This window comes from Orcinus orca, chromosome 16 (assembly GCF_937001465.1).
Source record: "Orcinus orca chromosome 16, mOrcOrc1.1, whole genome shotgun sequence".
NCBI lineage: Eukaryota > Metazoa > Chordata > Mammalia > Artiodactyla > Delphinidae > Orcinus > Orcinus orca.
In genome coordinates this window covers 74,171,129-74,184,009 of record NC_064574.1, presented here as the reverse complement: position 1 = coordinate 74,184,009, position 12,881 = coordinate 74,171,129, and the positions used below count along the sequence as shown (strand labels likewise).

At 45.1% G+C, this 12,881-nt stretch overlaps 1 protein-coding gene across 7 annotated transcripts in view; it reads right to left on the bottom strand.

Moving 5' to 3' along the window:
* The window catches only part of CALN1 (calneuron 1), a 508,174-nt gene that overhangs the window by 165,468 nt on the left and 329,825 nt on the right, over positions 1-12,881 (bottom strand). For all 7 annotated transcript variants that reach the window (XM_049699587.1, XM_049699589.1, XM_049699588.1 and 4 more), the window contains one exon: positions 8,335-8,447. In XM_049699587.1, the coding sequence (XP_049555544.1) occupies positions 8,335-8,447 (113 nt within the window). The remainder of the gene's footprint in view (positions 1-8,334; positions 8,448-12,881) is intronic.

The following is a 12,881-nucleotide window of genomic DNA, read 5'->3' as shown; positions in this document are numbered from 1 at the left end:
AGAAGATGTGGCACATATATACAATAGAATATTACTCACCCATAAAAAGAAATGAAATTGAGATATTTGTAGTGAGGTGGATGGACTTAGAGTCTGTCATACAGAGTGAAGTAAGTCAGAAAGAGAAAAACAAATACCATATGTTAACACATATATATGGAATCTAAAAAAAAAAGTTATGAAGGACGTAGGGGCAGGACAGGAATAAAGACGCAGACATAGAGAATGGAACTGAGGACATGGGGAGAGGGAAGGGTAAGCTGGGATAAAGTGAGAGAGTGGCTTTGAGGTATATACACTACCAAATGTAAAATAGATAGCTAGTGGGAAGCAGCTGCATAGCACAGGGAGATCAGCTCGGTGCTTTGTGTCCACCTAGAGAGGTGGGATAGGGAGGGTGGGAGGGAGACGTAAGAGGGAGGGGATATGGGGATATATGTATACGTATAGCTGATTCACTTTGTTATACAGCAGAAACTAATACAACAATGTAAAGCAATTATACTCCAATAAAGATGTTAAAAAGAAAAGAATGATTACATTTTCCCCAGTTTTTGTCTCTGTATGAATATACATGGATATATAATAGATGTAGAACAGCAATGTAATTATACTATAAATTAAATCTGTAGACTGTAAAGTGAAAATATTATTTTAAATAATTGTACAATATTCCATCTTTGTAAGTGCATTTTTCTACATCTCTGACTAATTTCATATGCAGAGTCTTAGATGTAGAATTATTTTTAATTATAGGGTTTAACATTGGAAAAGTTGCAGCTAAGTATCACCAAATAGTTTTCAGAATAGTTTTACCATGTATATTTCTACCATTAGTATATGAGTTTGCCCATTTTATCTTACTCTTGACAGTACTATTATCATATGTTTTATTCTTTTCCAACCTGATAGGTGAAAACTGTTATCCAATTACTATTTTAGTTTATATTCCTTAGATTTCTAGTGAGGTTGAAAATTGTTTTAATATGTTTGTTTAAAGTATCAATTGTCTGTTATTCCTTATCCCGTTTTTCTATTGTCATATCTAGAGGTTTTCATATTTTTTAGAAATGCTCTTCACATATACCTTAGCCTATTAATTGCTGTATTTTTCCTATTACTTTTTGAAATATTCTTTCAACTTAATAGTGTAACAGTTTTTATTTATGATTCTTCCATTGCTTTAATGCTTAGAAAGGCGTTTCCTGCTTAGAAAATTAGTTATATGTTGACATGTAATTCCTCCATCTTTTAAAAACAGTTGAAACATATACTGTTATATAGACTAAAGACCAATGACGTTTATGAACATGGATAAATGAAAGAAAAACCCAAATTACCAAGGTCTGAGTAGTAAGCCTGACCAGATGCCTGCCCCGTAGGCCAGGATCACTGAAATCTCAGCGGCTCTCAGACTTGAGGGAGCATCAGAGCCACCCGGCGGGCGTATTGAACTCCCGGAAGCCGGCCCCACTTTGGAGTTTCCGGTTCAGTGTTACTTGGGTGGGGTCCAGGAATTTGCATTTCTGAGTCCCAGGTGATGCTGATGCGGCTGGTTCAGAAACCACACCTTGAGACCCACTTTGAGACACTAATGTTTTCCACGCTCCATATTTCACAAGCGGTAAAATCGCTTTGGGGATTCAAATGTTTGCTGTCAGTCTAACGGGCCTTGTGATGCACATGACTGCTGAAAGCTATTTAGCTCCCGTGAGATGATTAAGAACAGCAAACTCTGACAGAGTGGCACGTTGACAAAATACTGGGGGGAGGACCATCCTGTTGGTGCCAGATTGGATGTGAGGAGAGACTCAGCCTGCTAGAATGCAAGTTATCCTTCAAAGAACAAAAGTCAAAGTCCTGGAATTTTCTAGGTCTTGGCCCCGTGCAACAAATACCTTATATGAATGAATATGATTTCTTCTGTGTCATTTGCTTTCCCTGCAAATTTTATCCACAGTCGACCTCATGGGACAGGTAATCTACAGTTTCACAGATGAAAACACTGTAGGCATTTAATAAATATTTGACTAGCTGGGGACTATATTTTCTTCCCTTTAATTTTCTTTTTCTGATTATAGAAATAATGCATGCCTATTGTCAAGCTTTGAAAAGTACAGGATGTGATCACTCATCATCCTATCACATGAAACAACACTGTCAATGTTTTGATATATTTCTTTCCAGTTCTTTTATGCATAACAGATTTGGGATCATACTGTACCTGGAGCTTTGTGTAATGTTCCTTTCCTGTGTTGTGAACATGGAATGTCAAGTATTCTGAACTGAGTCAAGAATTTTACAGATTTTTTTCTGATATGGACCATTTCTTAAAAGTCTTTATTGAATCTGTTACAATATTGCTTCTGTTTTATGTTTTGGTTTTTTGGCCCTGAGGCATGTGGGATCTTAGCTCCCCAACCAGGGATCGAACCTGCACCCCCTGCATTGGAAGGTGAAATCTTAACTACTGGACCGCCAGGGAAGTCCCGGGTCAAGAATTTGAAACCGAGCTCCCTGTCCATCTCAGCCATGGGGAACCAGCGCATGAAATGTCCCGAGCTAAAGCCTGGGACCTGGGCTGGGGAGGATGGGCCTCTGGATCAGAGCATGGAACAGAGATCAAGAGCCTAGGACCAAACCAGAAGTGGAAACCCGAAAAGACATGAGGCCAGAGTAAGAATTTGGGATGGAGGGACAGCGGCCAAGCATGGAGAGGTACCTGGGGAGCAGCTGCAGGTATTGTATTTCCCCAGCTGTGTCTTCTCCCACCAGTGGGGGAGGAATGGACAGCCGGAAAGGATGCGGAGCAGGCCTGTGGGTGAAGTCGGGGTGGCAAGCAGGCCTGATCTAGACCAAGTCTGGGCACGGGTGCCCCAGGCACTTTTACGTTAGGATAACTTTCAGTGTCTTGGACGTTGCGTATAGCTGTGAGATAAACTAGCTATGACGACCTGCTTGCATATGGGCAAGCGAAGGGCACTCTGCAGCACAAAGACCAGGCAGCCCTGTGAGTTTCTTAGTTCTCGGTCTCCAGCCCCAGATCCATTCCCACACAACAAGCACCATCCAGTGAACAGATCCATTTGCATAAATATTAATGCTTCATTTCTTAAGTCAGAAACTCTGAGTCAAGTCTTAATGAATGAAGTTGGATTGTGAATAAGATAAAAATGTGAGTCAAGAAGCCGACACCAGGCTTCCCTGGTGGCGCAGTGGTTGAGAGTCTGCCCGCCAAATGCAGCGGACACGGGTTCGAGTCCTGGTCCGGGAGGATCCCACATGCCACGCAGCAACTGGGCCCGTGAGCCACAACTACTGAGCCTGCGCGTCTGGAGCCTGTGCTCCGCAGCAAGAGAGGCCGTGACAATGAGAGGCCCGCGTGCTGCGATGAAGAGTGGCCCCCACTTGCCACAACTAGAGAAAGCCTTCGCACAGAAACGAAGACCCAACACAGGCAAAAATAAATAAATATAAATAAATTAAAAAAAAAAAAAAGAAGAAGCCGACACCACTGGCTCCTCTCCTAGCTAAGGGCAGGACTCATCTCTCTCTCTTTCTTCAGAGGGAGAAGAGTTTAATGGAAGTGTTGGCTGGACCTAGGATAGATCAGTAGTGCTGCATGATCTCCCGTGATGCTTGTCATTTCCTTTGCCATTGTGTGCTGTCTGCAAGCTCATGGTGGAACCCAGCTAGCACAGCGCTGGAGGTCAAGGAGGAGAAAAGATGAAGGGCTGCTGTGGGGACTCAGGTGAAGCTGAGATGCAGATGCTCCTTCCACCCGGGAGCATTTGTTGCGTTAAAGACACATTCTTGGGCACAAGTGGCCTCATGGTGTGTGGTGCGAGTGACTGGCGGAACAAAGTGACTTTGAGGACCCTGCTCCTCTGCGATTGCAATGGACCTGAAGCAATGAGCATGAAAGCCCTCCCCGCCCATCCTGAGCCTGGCCCCCTCAGCCCCTCCCTCCCCTCCTCTCTACCATTAACATACACCAAGTCCTAAGGCTGATTCCAAAAATAATTTCACAAGCCCTGCTCAACTACATCACAGCAGTAACAGCCAACACACAGGACTTTGATGAGTGAAGGGAAAGAAGACGATAAGAATTTCACAAGTTATCATTTGCTACGTAAGAGAGAGGTTCTGAACTGGCTACCAAGAAATCCGTGAGCCTCACACCCAGCGGACCAAGTATCCTGGGAGGACGGAGACTCTGAGTCGTAGCCCTGAGACCAGCCTCTTTGGAAAGGAGGCTGCATAGCCAATTACATTCGCCCCTCGCTGATACCAATTTCTCACAAAGAGCCGGAGGCTCACAGCTTACGGGATGAGCACCAACCGATCAACAGCTGCTTTTGCAGAATCCCGTTTGATTTTATTTGACCCTTGGCACCGTAGGCTAGCATGCCAGTAAGGAGCGAGCACTGAGAGCTAATTATTTAATTAGCAAGGTGAGCCTAGGGCCTGGTGGGATCACTTCTCAGAACACAGAGAACGGCCATGGTCACAGTTTTCCTCTAAGATAGGAAGAAACCAAAGCCTAGGGAAAATGAAAGGCTGTGGCAGCAATGTCGGGTCAGAAGTTGAAGTCCAATTACGGAATTATCCCCCTTTGTGGTAGCCAGTCTCCAAGGTGGTCCCCGATGACCCCTGCCTCCCGGTAATCACTGGGAGGTAGTCCTCTCCCCACTGAATGGGGATGACCTGTGTAACCAATAGGATATTGCAGAAACGATGGAGTTTGACTTCCAGTGCTAGGTTGTAAAAGACGTGACAGCTTCTGCCTTGTACTCTCTTGGATCATCTGTTTTTCTGGAAGCCAGCTGCATGTCACGAGGACACTCAGGCAGCACCACGGAGAGGTCTGTGTGGCAAGGACCTGAGGCCTCCTGCCAACAGCCATTATCACCTTGCCAGCCACGTGAGCGAGCACCTGAGAGCACATTCTCCAGCCCCAGTCAAGCCTTCAGATGATCACAGCCCCAGCCAGCATTTTGACTGCAACCTCATCAGAGACCCTGAACCAGAACCACCCAGCTAAGCTGCTATTGAATTCCTGGCCCACAGAAACAGTGAGATTAGTAAATACTTACTGTTTTGTGTCACTAGCTTTTGGTATAATATATTATGCAGCAATAGATCACTAATATGGCCTTCCAAGTGTACCATCGTGTCTGTTTCCACAGGAAACTGATTTTTGTCCCTCACAGGAAGCCTTGTCAGTGTCTCAAATGGATGGTCTTCTCCTTTCTAGAATATCAGTAACTCCTGATATCAAAATCTCCTGCCTGGAAATTGAGAGGCAGAAAGCTGCCTTTCTGCTGCTCCTCTTCTAGACCATCTTCAACCACAGCAGCAAAGTAAACACTCACGTGTACACAGATGCACGCGCACACATACACCTGTGCACACACAGAGCTTTCTTTTAAACCTGAAAAATCACTCGAGTGCTGGCAATATGAGCTTTTCTTCCAGGAAGGACCAGATGCTCTGAGTACAGTTTTCTCTCACTGTCACTGAATGGGCAGACGGGGGGCAGGCAGCAGAGGAGGCTGGCTATCAAGAATGGGTTGACGGTCTTTCTCCTTTGCTCGTCGTCAAAGTCTGAGCTGGGGGAGCACCAGCAGGAGAGGAAGTCACAGCCACCAGTCCACACGGTCCCACATTCGTTTAGCTATTTCAGAATTGCATTTTCCCCTTTTATTCTCTTTTTCCCATCCCATTTATCACCCTGGGTGAGGGGGAGGGTCTTTGGTAAGGCAAAAACACAGAGACTTCATGAGCATAGTAGCATGTCCCAGTTATGCAAGAGGCAATCAATATATTAGAAAAGAAATATTTCCTCATGCAGATGCTCTACTGGGAAGAATCCGGCAGATGTGAGGCCTCCACTTAAGATATAATTAAGTACCTGCAGCTCCTTCCCCTTCAGGATCGGGGCCAGGAAGAATGCTTAGAGCCTGGAAGGGCTTGCAGCATCCTTCTAGGCTAGAGTGGGCCCTGAAGACAGAAGCAAAGGGTAGAAAGCATTCAGAAAGCGCAGGGAAGAAGAGAAACCGAGAAGAGAAGCAACTCACAGATGTCCAAACAGAGTACATCTGTATGGGCTGCAAGATGCCAGGTGGGAAATAATGTTTCTCCGTCTTGTTAACTATATGCTCACTTTTTTTTTTTGCTGCACTGTGCGGCATGCGGGATTTTAGTTCCCTGACCAGGTATCGAACCCGTGCCCCCTGTATTGGAAGCACTGGATCCCCAGGGAAGTCCCCCTATGTGCTCACTTTTGATTTTGGCCAGTGGAGTCCACCCGTCTATCTTTCCACATCGAAAGGTTACCAGAGCACTGAAATATTCTGATCACGTGGCAAGGAGGGTCACGGAGGTCCTTCTCTAGGGAGAGTCAGGGCTGATCATAACCACAGGAGATGATGTTCTCCTGATGGGTATCAGCAGTGTGGAGGTCAGACGCCATGTCTCACTCTCCCCTGCCCTGGATATCCTCCAGGACAAGGTCCTGTCTCTCTGGTCATCTTCAGGTATACGACTTCCCTCGTTGAGCTCATCCTTGACTATAATTTCACCCACTAGCTCTGAAGAATCCCAAATCCGGGTTCCCAGCCCTGGCCTCTCACCCATGATCCATCCTTCATTTCAGCTGTGCATAGACTTTCCTTGGTGACTGACCCCCAACGTGTCCAATTTAGAATTCAACTCCACAAAGACGTCTTTTCTCTATGATCGTATTCCTGGCAGTAGTAGCCAGCTGGGAAACTTGGAGTCAGTGATCTCAAGCCTTCTCTCCTCAGGCTCTAAATCCACTCTGCCAGTGGATCCTGAACTCTTTCCCTTTCAACCGTATCTTCCTCATGGTCAATGACTTTCCTGTGCTCATTGCCTCCACCTTTTTTCAAACTCTCATTGTGACAGGCTGGGGATGCTCTCTTTTCTTTCTTTTCTCACTTAATCCCCCACCTATTTCAAGGTTTGAAGCAAGTACCCCCATTTCCTGAAGCCTTATCTGACCTCTCAAGACCACATGTGTCTCCTTTCTTGAACTTCTATTCATTTTATTTAAAAAAAAGTTATTGAGGGTCTGCTGAGTACATGGGCTAACTGCTGAGGGTACCACAACAATGAAGTCCCTGGCTGCAAGATTACAGTCTAGTAACCATCAAGCCAATCAATTACTCTTTGTTTTCTCTCTTAGTTGTGTTTCCCCAACCAAATTCTTTTTTTTTTTTTTTTTTTTTCCCCAACCAAATTCTTAAACAGCCAGGACTGTGTCTTAAGCATCTTTTGTAAAACCCATAGTGACTGTTAGACTACAGGGCCAGTAACAAGTTCTTACTAAATACTTGTTGGTTATATGCAAGATGGGTAGCAGAATAAGACTAGAGATACACGTCAACTGCAATCCTTATCTAGAGATACAGAGAAGTATCTTTGGTTAAGGAAAAAAACACATCAAGAAATTAAAGAAACCACACCGTGTTTGAACGGTATTTTACATGTTTAAACAGTAATTCAATTTAACTTGACAAATTAACTCAATTTTTTTTTCTCTTTTTTGGCTACGCTGCGCAGCATGCGTGATCCCACTTCCCTGACCAGGGATTGAACCCGCGCCCCCTGCAGTGGAAGCACGGAGTCCCAACCACTGGACCGCCAGGGGAGTCCCTAATTTTTTAAAATAATTATTGATGAGTCATTCCCCAAATTCCACAGTCACAAAATAATAGTCACATTTTAAGACTAAAGAACTAATATAGAGAAATGATTTATAGCACAATTAATCATTTGAAGGTATTATTTGGAATTTCCTAAGAGATTTTACAAGATAGAAATAGAAGCAAATCGAGAAGCATCAAATGCAAATTTTTAGATAAAACCCTTCTGTCCTATTAAGAGTATTGCTAGGATCCAAACACACAAGGCAGCCATGCCATCCTCCCATCAAGGATCTGCTGGAACCAGGGACAGAGTGGGCTCAGGTAATACCAATATGTCCTTTCCAAGTGTCCCCAGGAAAAAGTCTTTTGTGAATCAGAAGTGGAGGAATCTCATTTCTCCAAAATGTAAAACTAGTTTTGATATGAGGGAAAATAGGGAGATATTTCACTCTTCCGAGCCTTAAATGAGTGTAGTTTTGATTCTTTGTTCAGGGGACCTAGTATGGATCTCAACTTAGACGTCCAGTTCAAGGAACGTATATCACTCAAGCCCAGAAGGGAGCTTCACGTGCTGAACAGAAGCTCAAGAATTCACAGTCAAACGTTAGTCCCAGACACGTGTTTACTGTCAAACTTAATTTTTCAAAGAATTCTTACTCACCTGCCAGAATATGCTATCTATCGTGTTTCCAAGAAAACCATCGCGACCTTCTGAAGACACCAGTTTGGGGCCAAGGATTGTCATGAATTCATCAAAATCCACCTGACCATCCCCTGGAAGGAGAAGATATAAATACGAGTTGAAAAGTAGCTGAAATTGACCTACTGTACCCAATGAAATAAACATCTCCATGCTTTTCTCCACGGCATGACCTCAATCAATGAAGAGCTGAAACCATTTCTGAAAATTGGGCTTCATTCTTAAAATACCAAAAGAAATACAAGAAATTCGCAACTGTGAGTACCTCCGATACCGCATATTCCTAATCATTTGTCAGTATTTGTGTCTAAATGCCCAACCAACACCTCCCACTTAAATGGCCACGGCTTCACACCTGCTGTACCTGGACCCCAAATTGCCCAGCTGTACAGGAGAGAAATCACATCTTCATCCCTATCTCTTCCTTCATCCTTGCCAATCACACATAAATTTACTCATCAAGTCTTACTGATTTCACTTCTTAAATACCTGTGGCTGCTCTACCTTTTTTGTTAATCCAATTGCTAGTCCATTTCCAAAAAGACTGTGGTGGGAAAATGCTTCCAAGAATGAATGTTCCTAGTTATAATGACAATGTTACTAGTAAAATGGCTTTTGCCCTCATACTCTCACCTCCACACTCTCTTCCTGACAGTTGAGTTTACTTCCCCAAAGCATATGTGACCGTGCTTTTTTCCCCAAAGCATATCTGACCGTGCTTTATACACTTCAAAGGCATCTTTGACCAAAAATAAGGAAACCACCTCGGGATGGTATTCAAGTCCCGCTATTCCTTTTGACACACTTTGCTTCCCACCTCTGCACAAAATGCCACGCTCTTTCAGAGCTCCATGCCTCTGTACATGCTGTTCCCTCCATCCGGGATGCCCTTCCCCATTTGTCTACCTGGTGATCTCTAACTTGTTCTATACAATGGAGCTTAAACATCATGTTCTCTTTTTGTATATTTCCTGACCCTTCCTCATCTCACTAGACAGAGTTGGGCACTTCCTTCTGTCCCTTCTACTAATTTAGTGTGCATCTATTTAGAACAGATCACCCTATATCTCAGCCACTAATTTGCACACCTATCTCCCACGTGGGAGCTCTGCAAGGCCAGGGACCCAGCCTGAAACTTCTTTATATCTGACACCATGGTGGGCGCTCAGTATGCGCTTAGAGAATGAATGACGTCTCTTGCTTGTTTGTTTTTCCTTTGCTCAGTTCAACATGCGTTGGATCTTTCATACTAGAGCTGACACTGACCAAAGGTGAACTTGAGCCAAATCAGACAAAATTAGACCTTCAGGGTATTGTCTGAGCCTCAGTGACACATCAGTATGGCATTCTGCACCCTTAGGATGGCTCAGGAGGGTGTGTCCACCAAGAGCTCACCACATCTTGGCCCCAGGCAGGGAGGACAGTCCAGGTGTCTGCATACATGTTTGCCAAAGTGCAGACACATCAATCCACTCCTGGAGTGCAATCGCCTTCCAAGAACCTTCATTGGAAACCTATTTCCAAAAGTCAAGCAGACGTCATGATCAAGATGTCAATAATTCAGAACAGACAGTCCAGGAACAGATCCCAGTGTAGATAAAACTTCCCAGAGGACAGGGGAAGCATGACAAGTCAGTAGGATGGACTACTGAGAAGAAATTGATGTACCTCGCACCTGTCAGCAAGATGAAAGGATCCAAAATTTCCCCTTGGCTGGCCATCATAAGATGGCTAATTCAAGCGACAATGAGTTAGCTTCTTGCCTTTCAAATGAGCAAATACTTATAAAAAAGAATACTGCTCAGTGCTGGCAGAGATGCAGATGAGAGATGGACTCTCTGACGCGTCTCTGGGTATATTCACCCAGATATTGACTAGCAGTGTTCAAGATGCTGTAACATTCTGGTTCTTTTGTACCTAACAACTTCACCTTTAAAGAAAAAGACAAAGCAAGGAAATGACCTTAAATGCAGACCAAGATGTTTGCCCAAAGATAAGTCATCCAGTATTTGTGAAAGTGGAAAGGTGGCAGCTGGAGGAAGATGAGAATGGCCCAGTCTTGCTGGCATTCATACTGAGCGAGAACCATGAGGCTCGGACAACCGCGCTTGTTATATACATGCGCTAACCCCCAGCTCACCCCAAGCCACTCCCACTAGTCAAAGCTGGTTCTGGATGGCCAAAAAGTCTCAGGCCAGAAGGTGCATTCTCAAGAGAGAGAGCATCACCTTCCGTGAGATGGAAAGTGATTCTTAGGGGACCAAAAATAACTTAGATATTATGGTTTGTGGCCCTAACGTCACAGTGTATAAACATATATACATACAGTATATCTGTCCAATTATAATAAAATGCCATGGGGTTAGGGCAACTAGGGAAACAAGTTTCTTAAAAGGCACCTGAGTGGGGGAGTGGCAGAACAAGAAGGAGGAACAGGACAAGAGGAAGAGGAAGAGGGCGAAGAGGAAGTAGTTCAAGAAACACTGGACTAGATAATGTCCCAGGTACTACGGCTCTCCTTCCGGGGCCCTCTCTCTGGGATGTTGGTCTATTAGCAGTGGGCATCATCCCAAGTGTCTGTCACCCAGGTGAGGTCCAACAGTTCATAAAAGTTCAGAAGCTCGAGGGTGTGCGGAGATGGAAACAACCTAAGTGTCCATCATCAGATGAATGGATAAAGAAGATGTGGCACATATATATAATGGAATATTACTCAGCCATAAAAAGAAACGAAATTGAGCTATTTGTAATGAGGTGGATAGACCTAGAGTCTGTCATACAGAGTGAATAAGTCAGAAAGAGAAAACCAAATACCATATGCTAACACATATATATGGAATCTAAGAAAAAAAAATGTCATGACGAATCTAGGGGTAAGACAGGAATAAAGACACAGACCTACTGGAGAATGGACTTGAGGATATGGGGAGGGGGAAGGGTAAGCTGTGACAACGTGAGAGAGTGGCATGGACATATATACACTACCAAACGTAAAATAGATAGCTAGTGGGAAGCAGCCGCATAGCACAGGGAGATCAGCTCGGTGCTTTGTGACCACCTAGAGGGGTGGGATAGGGAGGGTGGGAGGGAGGGAGACGCAAGAGGGAAGAGATATGGGAACATATGTATATGTATAACTGATTCACTTTGTTATAAAGCAGAAACTAGCACACCATTGTAAAGCAATTATACTCCAATAAAGGTGTAAAAATAAAAAAAGAGACCTCACGAGACCTTAACAAAAATATGTCCACCAGCTGGGCCACACCAGCTCCCGCCCATAGTGCCGTAGGCATCACTGTCCCCTGGGAGTCGAATGGGATGGGGTTGGGGGTCCACAGGACTTAGCAAAACACCTGCTTCTCAGCATGAGGCTGTCTCTAAACAATCTACCTTCCAGGTAGGAGGAGAGAGACCACCTACCTCTCCAAAACCTCCCCCGCCACCCCGGGTGATGGGAGAGCAGCACGTGGAACTGGCGCATTTCAAGGGTCCACACGGAACTCTGGTCAAAGTCATCAGGGAGCGCTCACGGACGGTGCCCTTGGCTCTGAACAGCAAACCCAAAGCTCACAAGCGGAAATGACGCTTCAAACTACATCCTGGCCGCAGTGAAGGGAGCAGCTTATTCACTACTCAGAGCCTTGGCCAGAGGGGAAGTGCTCGGGTTGGGGGGCAGTGCCAGCTGTAGCGCTGGTGCACGGGTGGCTTGGTAGAGCCTTTCTGCTACTTGGAGGAGGGGTCTGGCTCACAGGAGGGTCTGCTTCTAGCTGTTAAGCAGATGACATTTGGAACTTCAGGTCTGTTATTGGTCAGAATGTGATTCACCCCCAATCCCCCCCCCTTTTTTTTTTAAAACTATCATTGAGCCAAGGGAGATTCCTGCAGGCCCATAGTTGGAGAAATAATCAGGGTGCGGCCCCCTGACCTATCTCTATCTCTCTTGGCATCTTCTCAGCTCTGGCTCCTGAGTATGTGTGTACATTGCACATTTTCTGCAGACCTTCAGTACACAAAGACTCCTCCTTTCACACACACAGCTCGACATCAGACCTGCCCGCAGTACAAAGGTTCTATTCAGATTTAGACTGAGGAAAACCTGTCTTCAGCAGATCCTAGTTTGAAGGACAAACAGGACTGGGTACACCCCACAAGCTATCAGTGCTGTTCCCAGAAGTCTGGCCCCCATGTCCCCACCCTCTCCCTGCATCCATTCCAGGAGAACTGAGATGAATACAATCTCAGAGACCAGTTTCTCCCTAAGCCCCTTGAACAGAAACCAGCCCCAGGCCGAGGCAAGGTCTGGGAAGTCTGATGATGACCTTGACATCTAACATACTGAGCAGTCACCATGCCGTGCCATCATTTAAAGAAATCGCCACACCCTAGTTCATTTAAGGCTGCCAACGGCCCATTTTACAGATGAGAAAACTGAAGCACAGAGAGGTTCCGTAACTTGCAGAAGCTCACACAGGGGAGCAGAGCTGGGATTCCAAACCCAGCAGTCT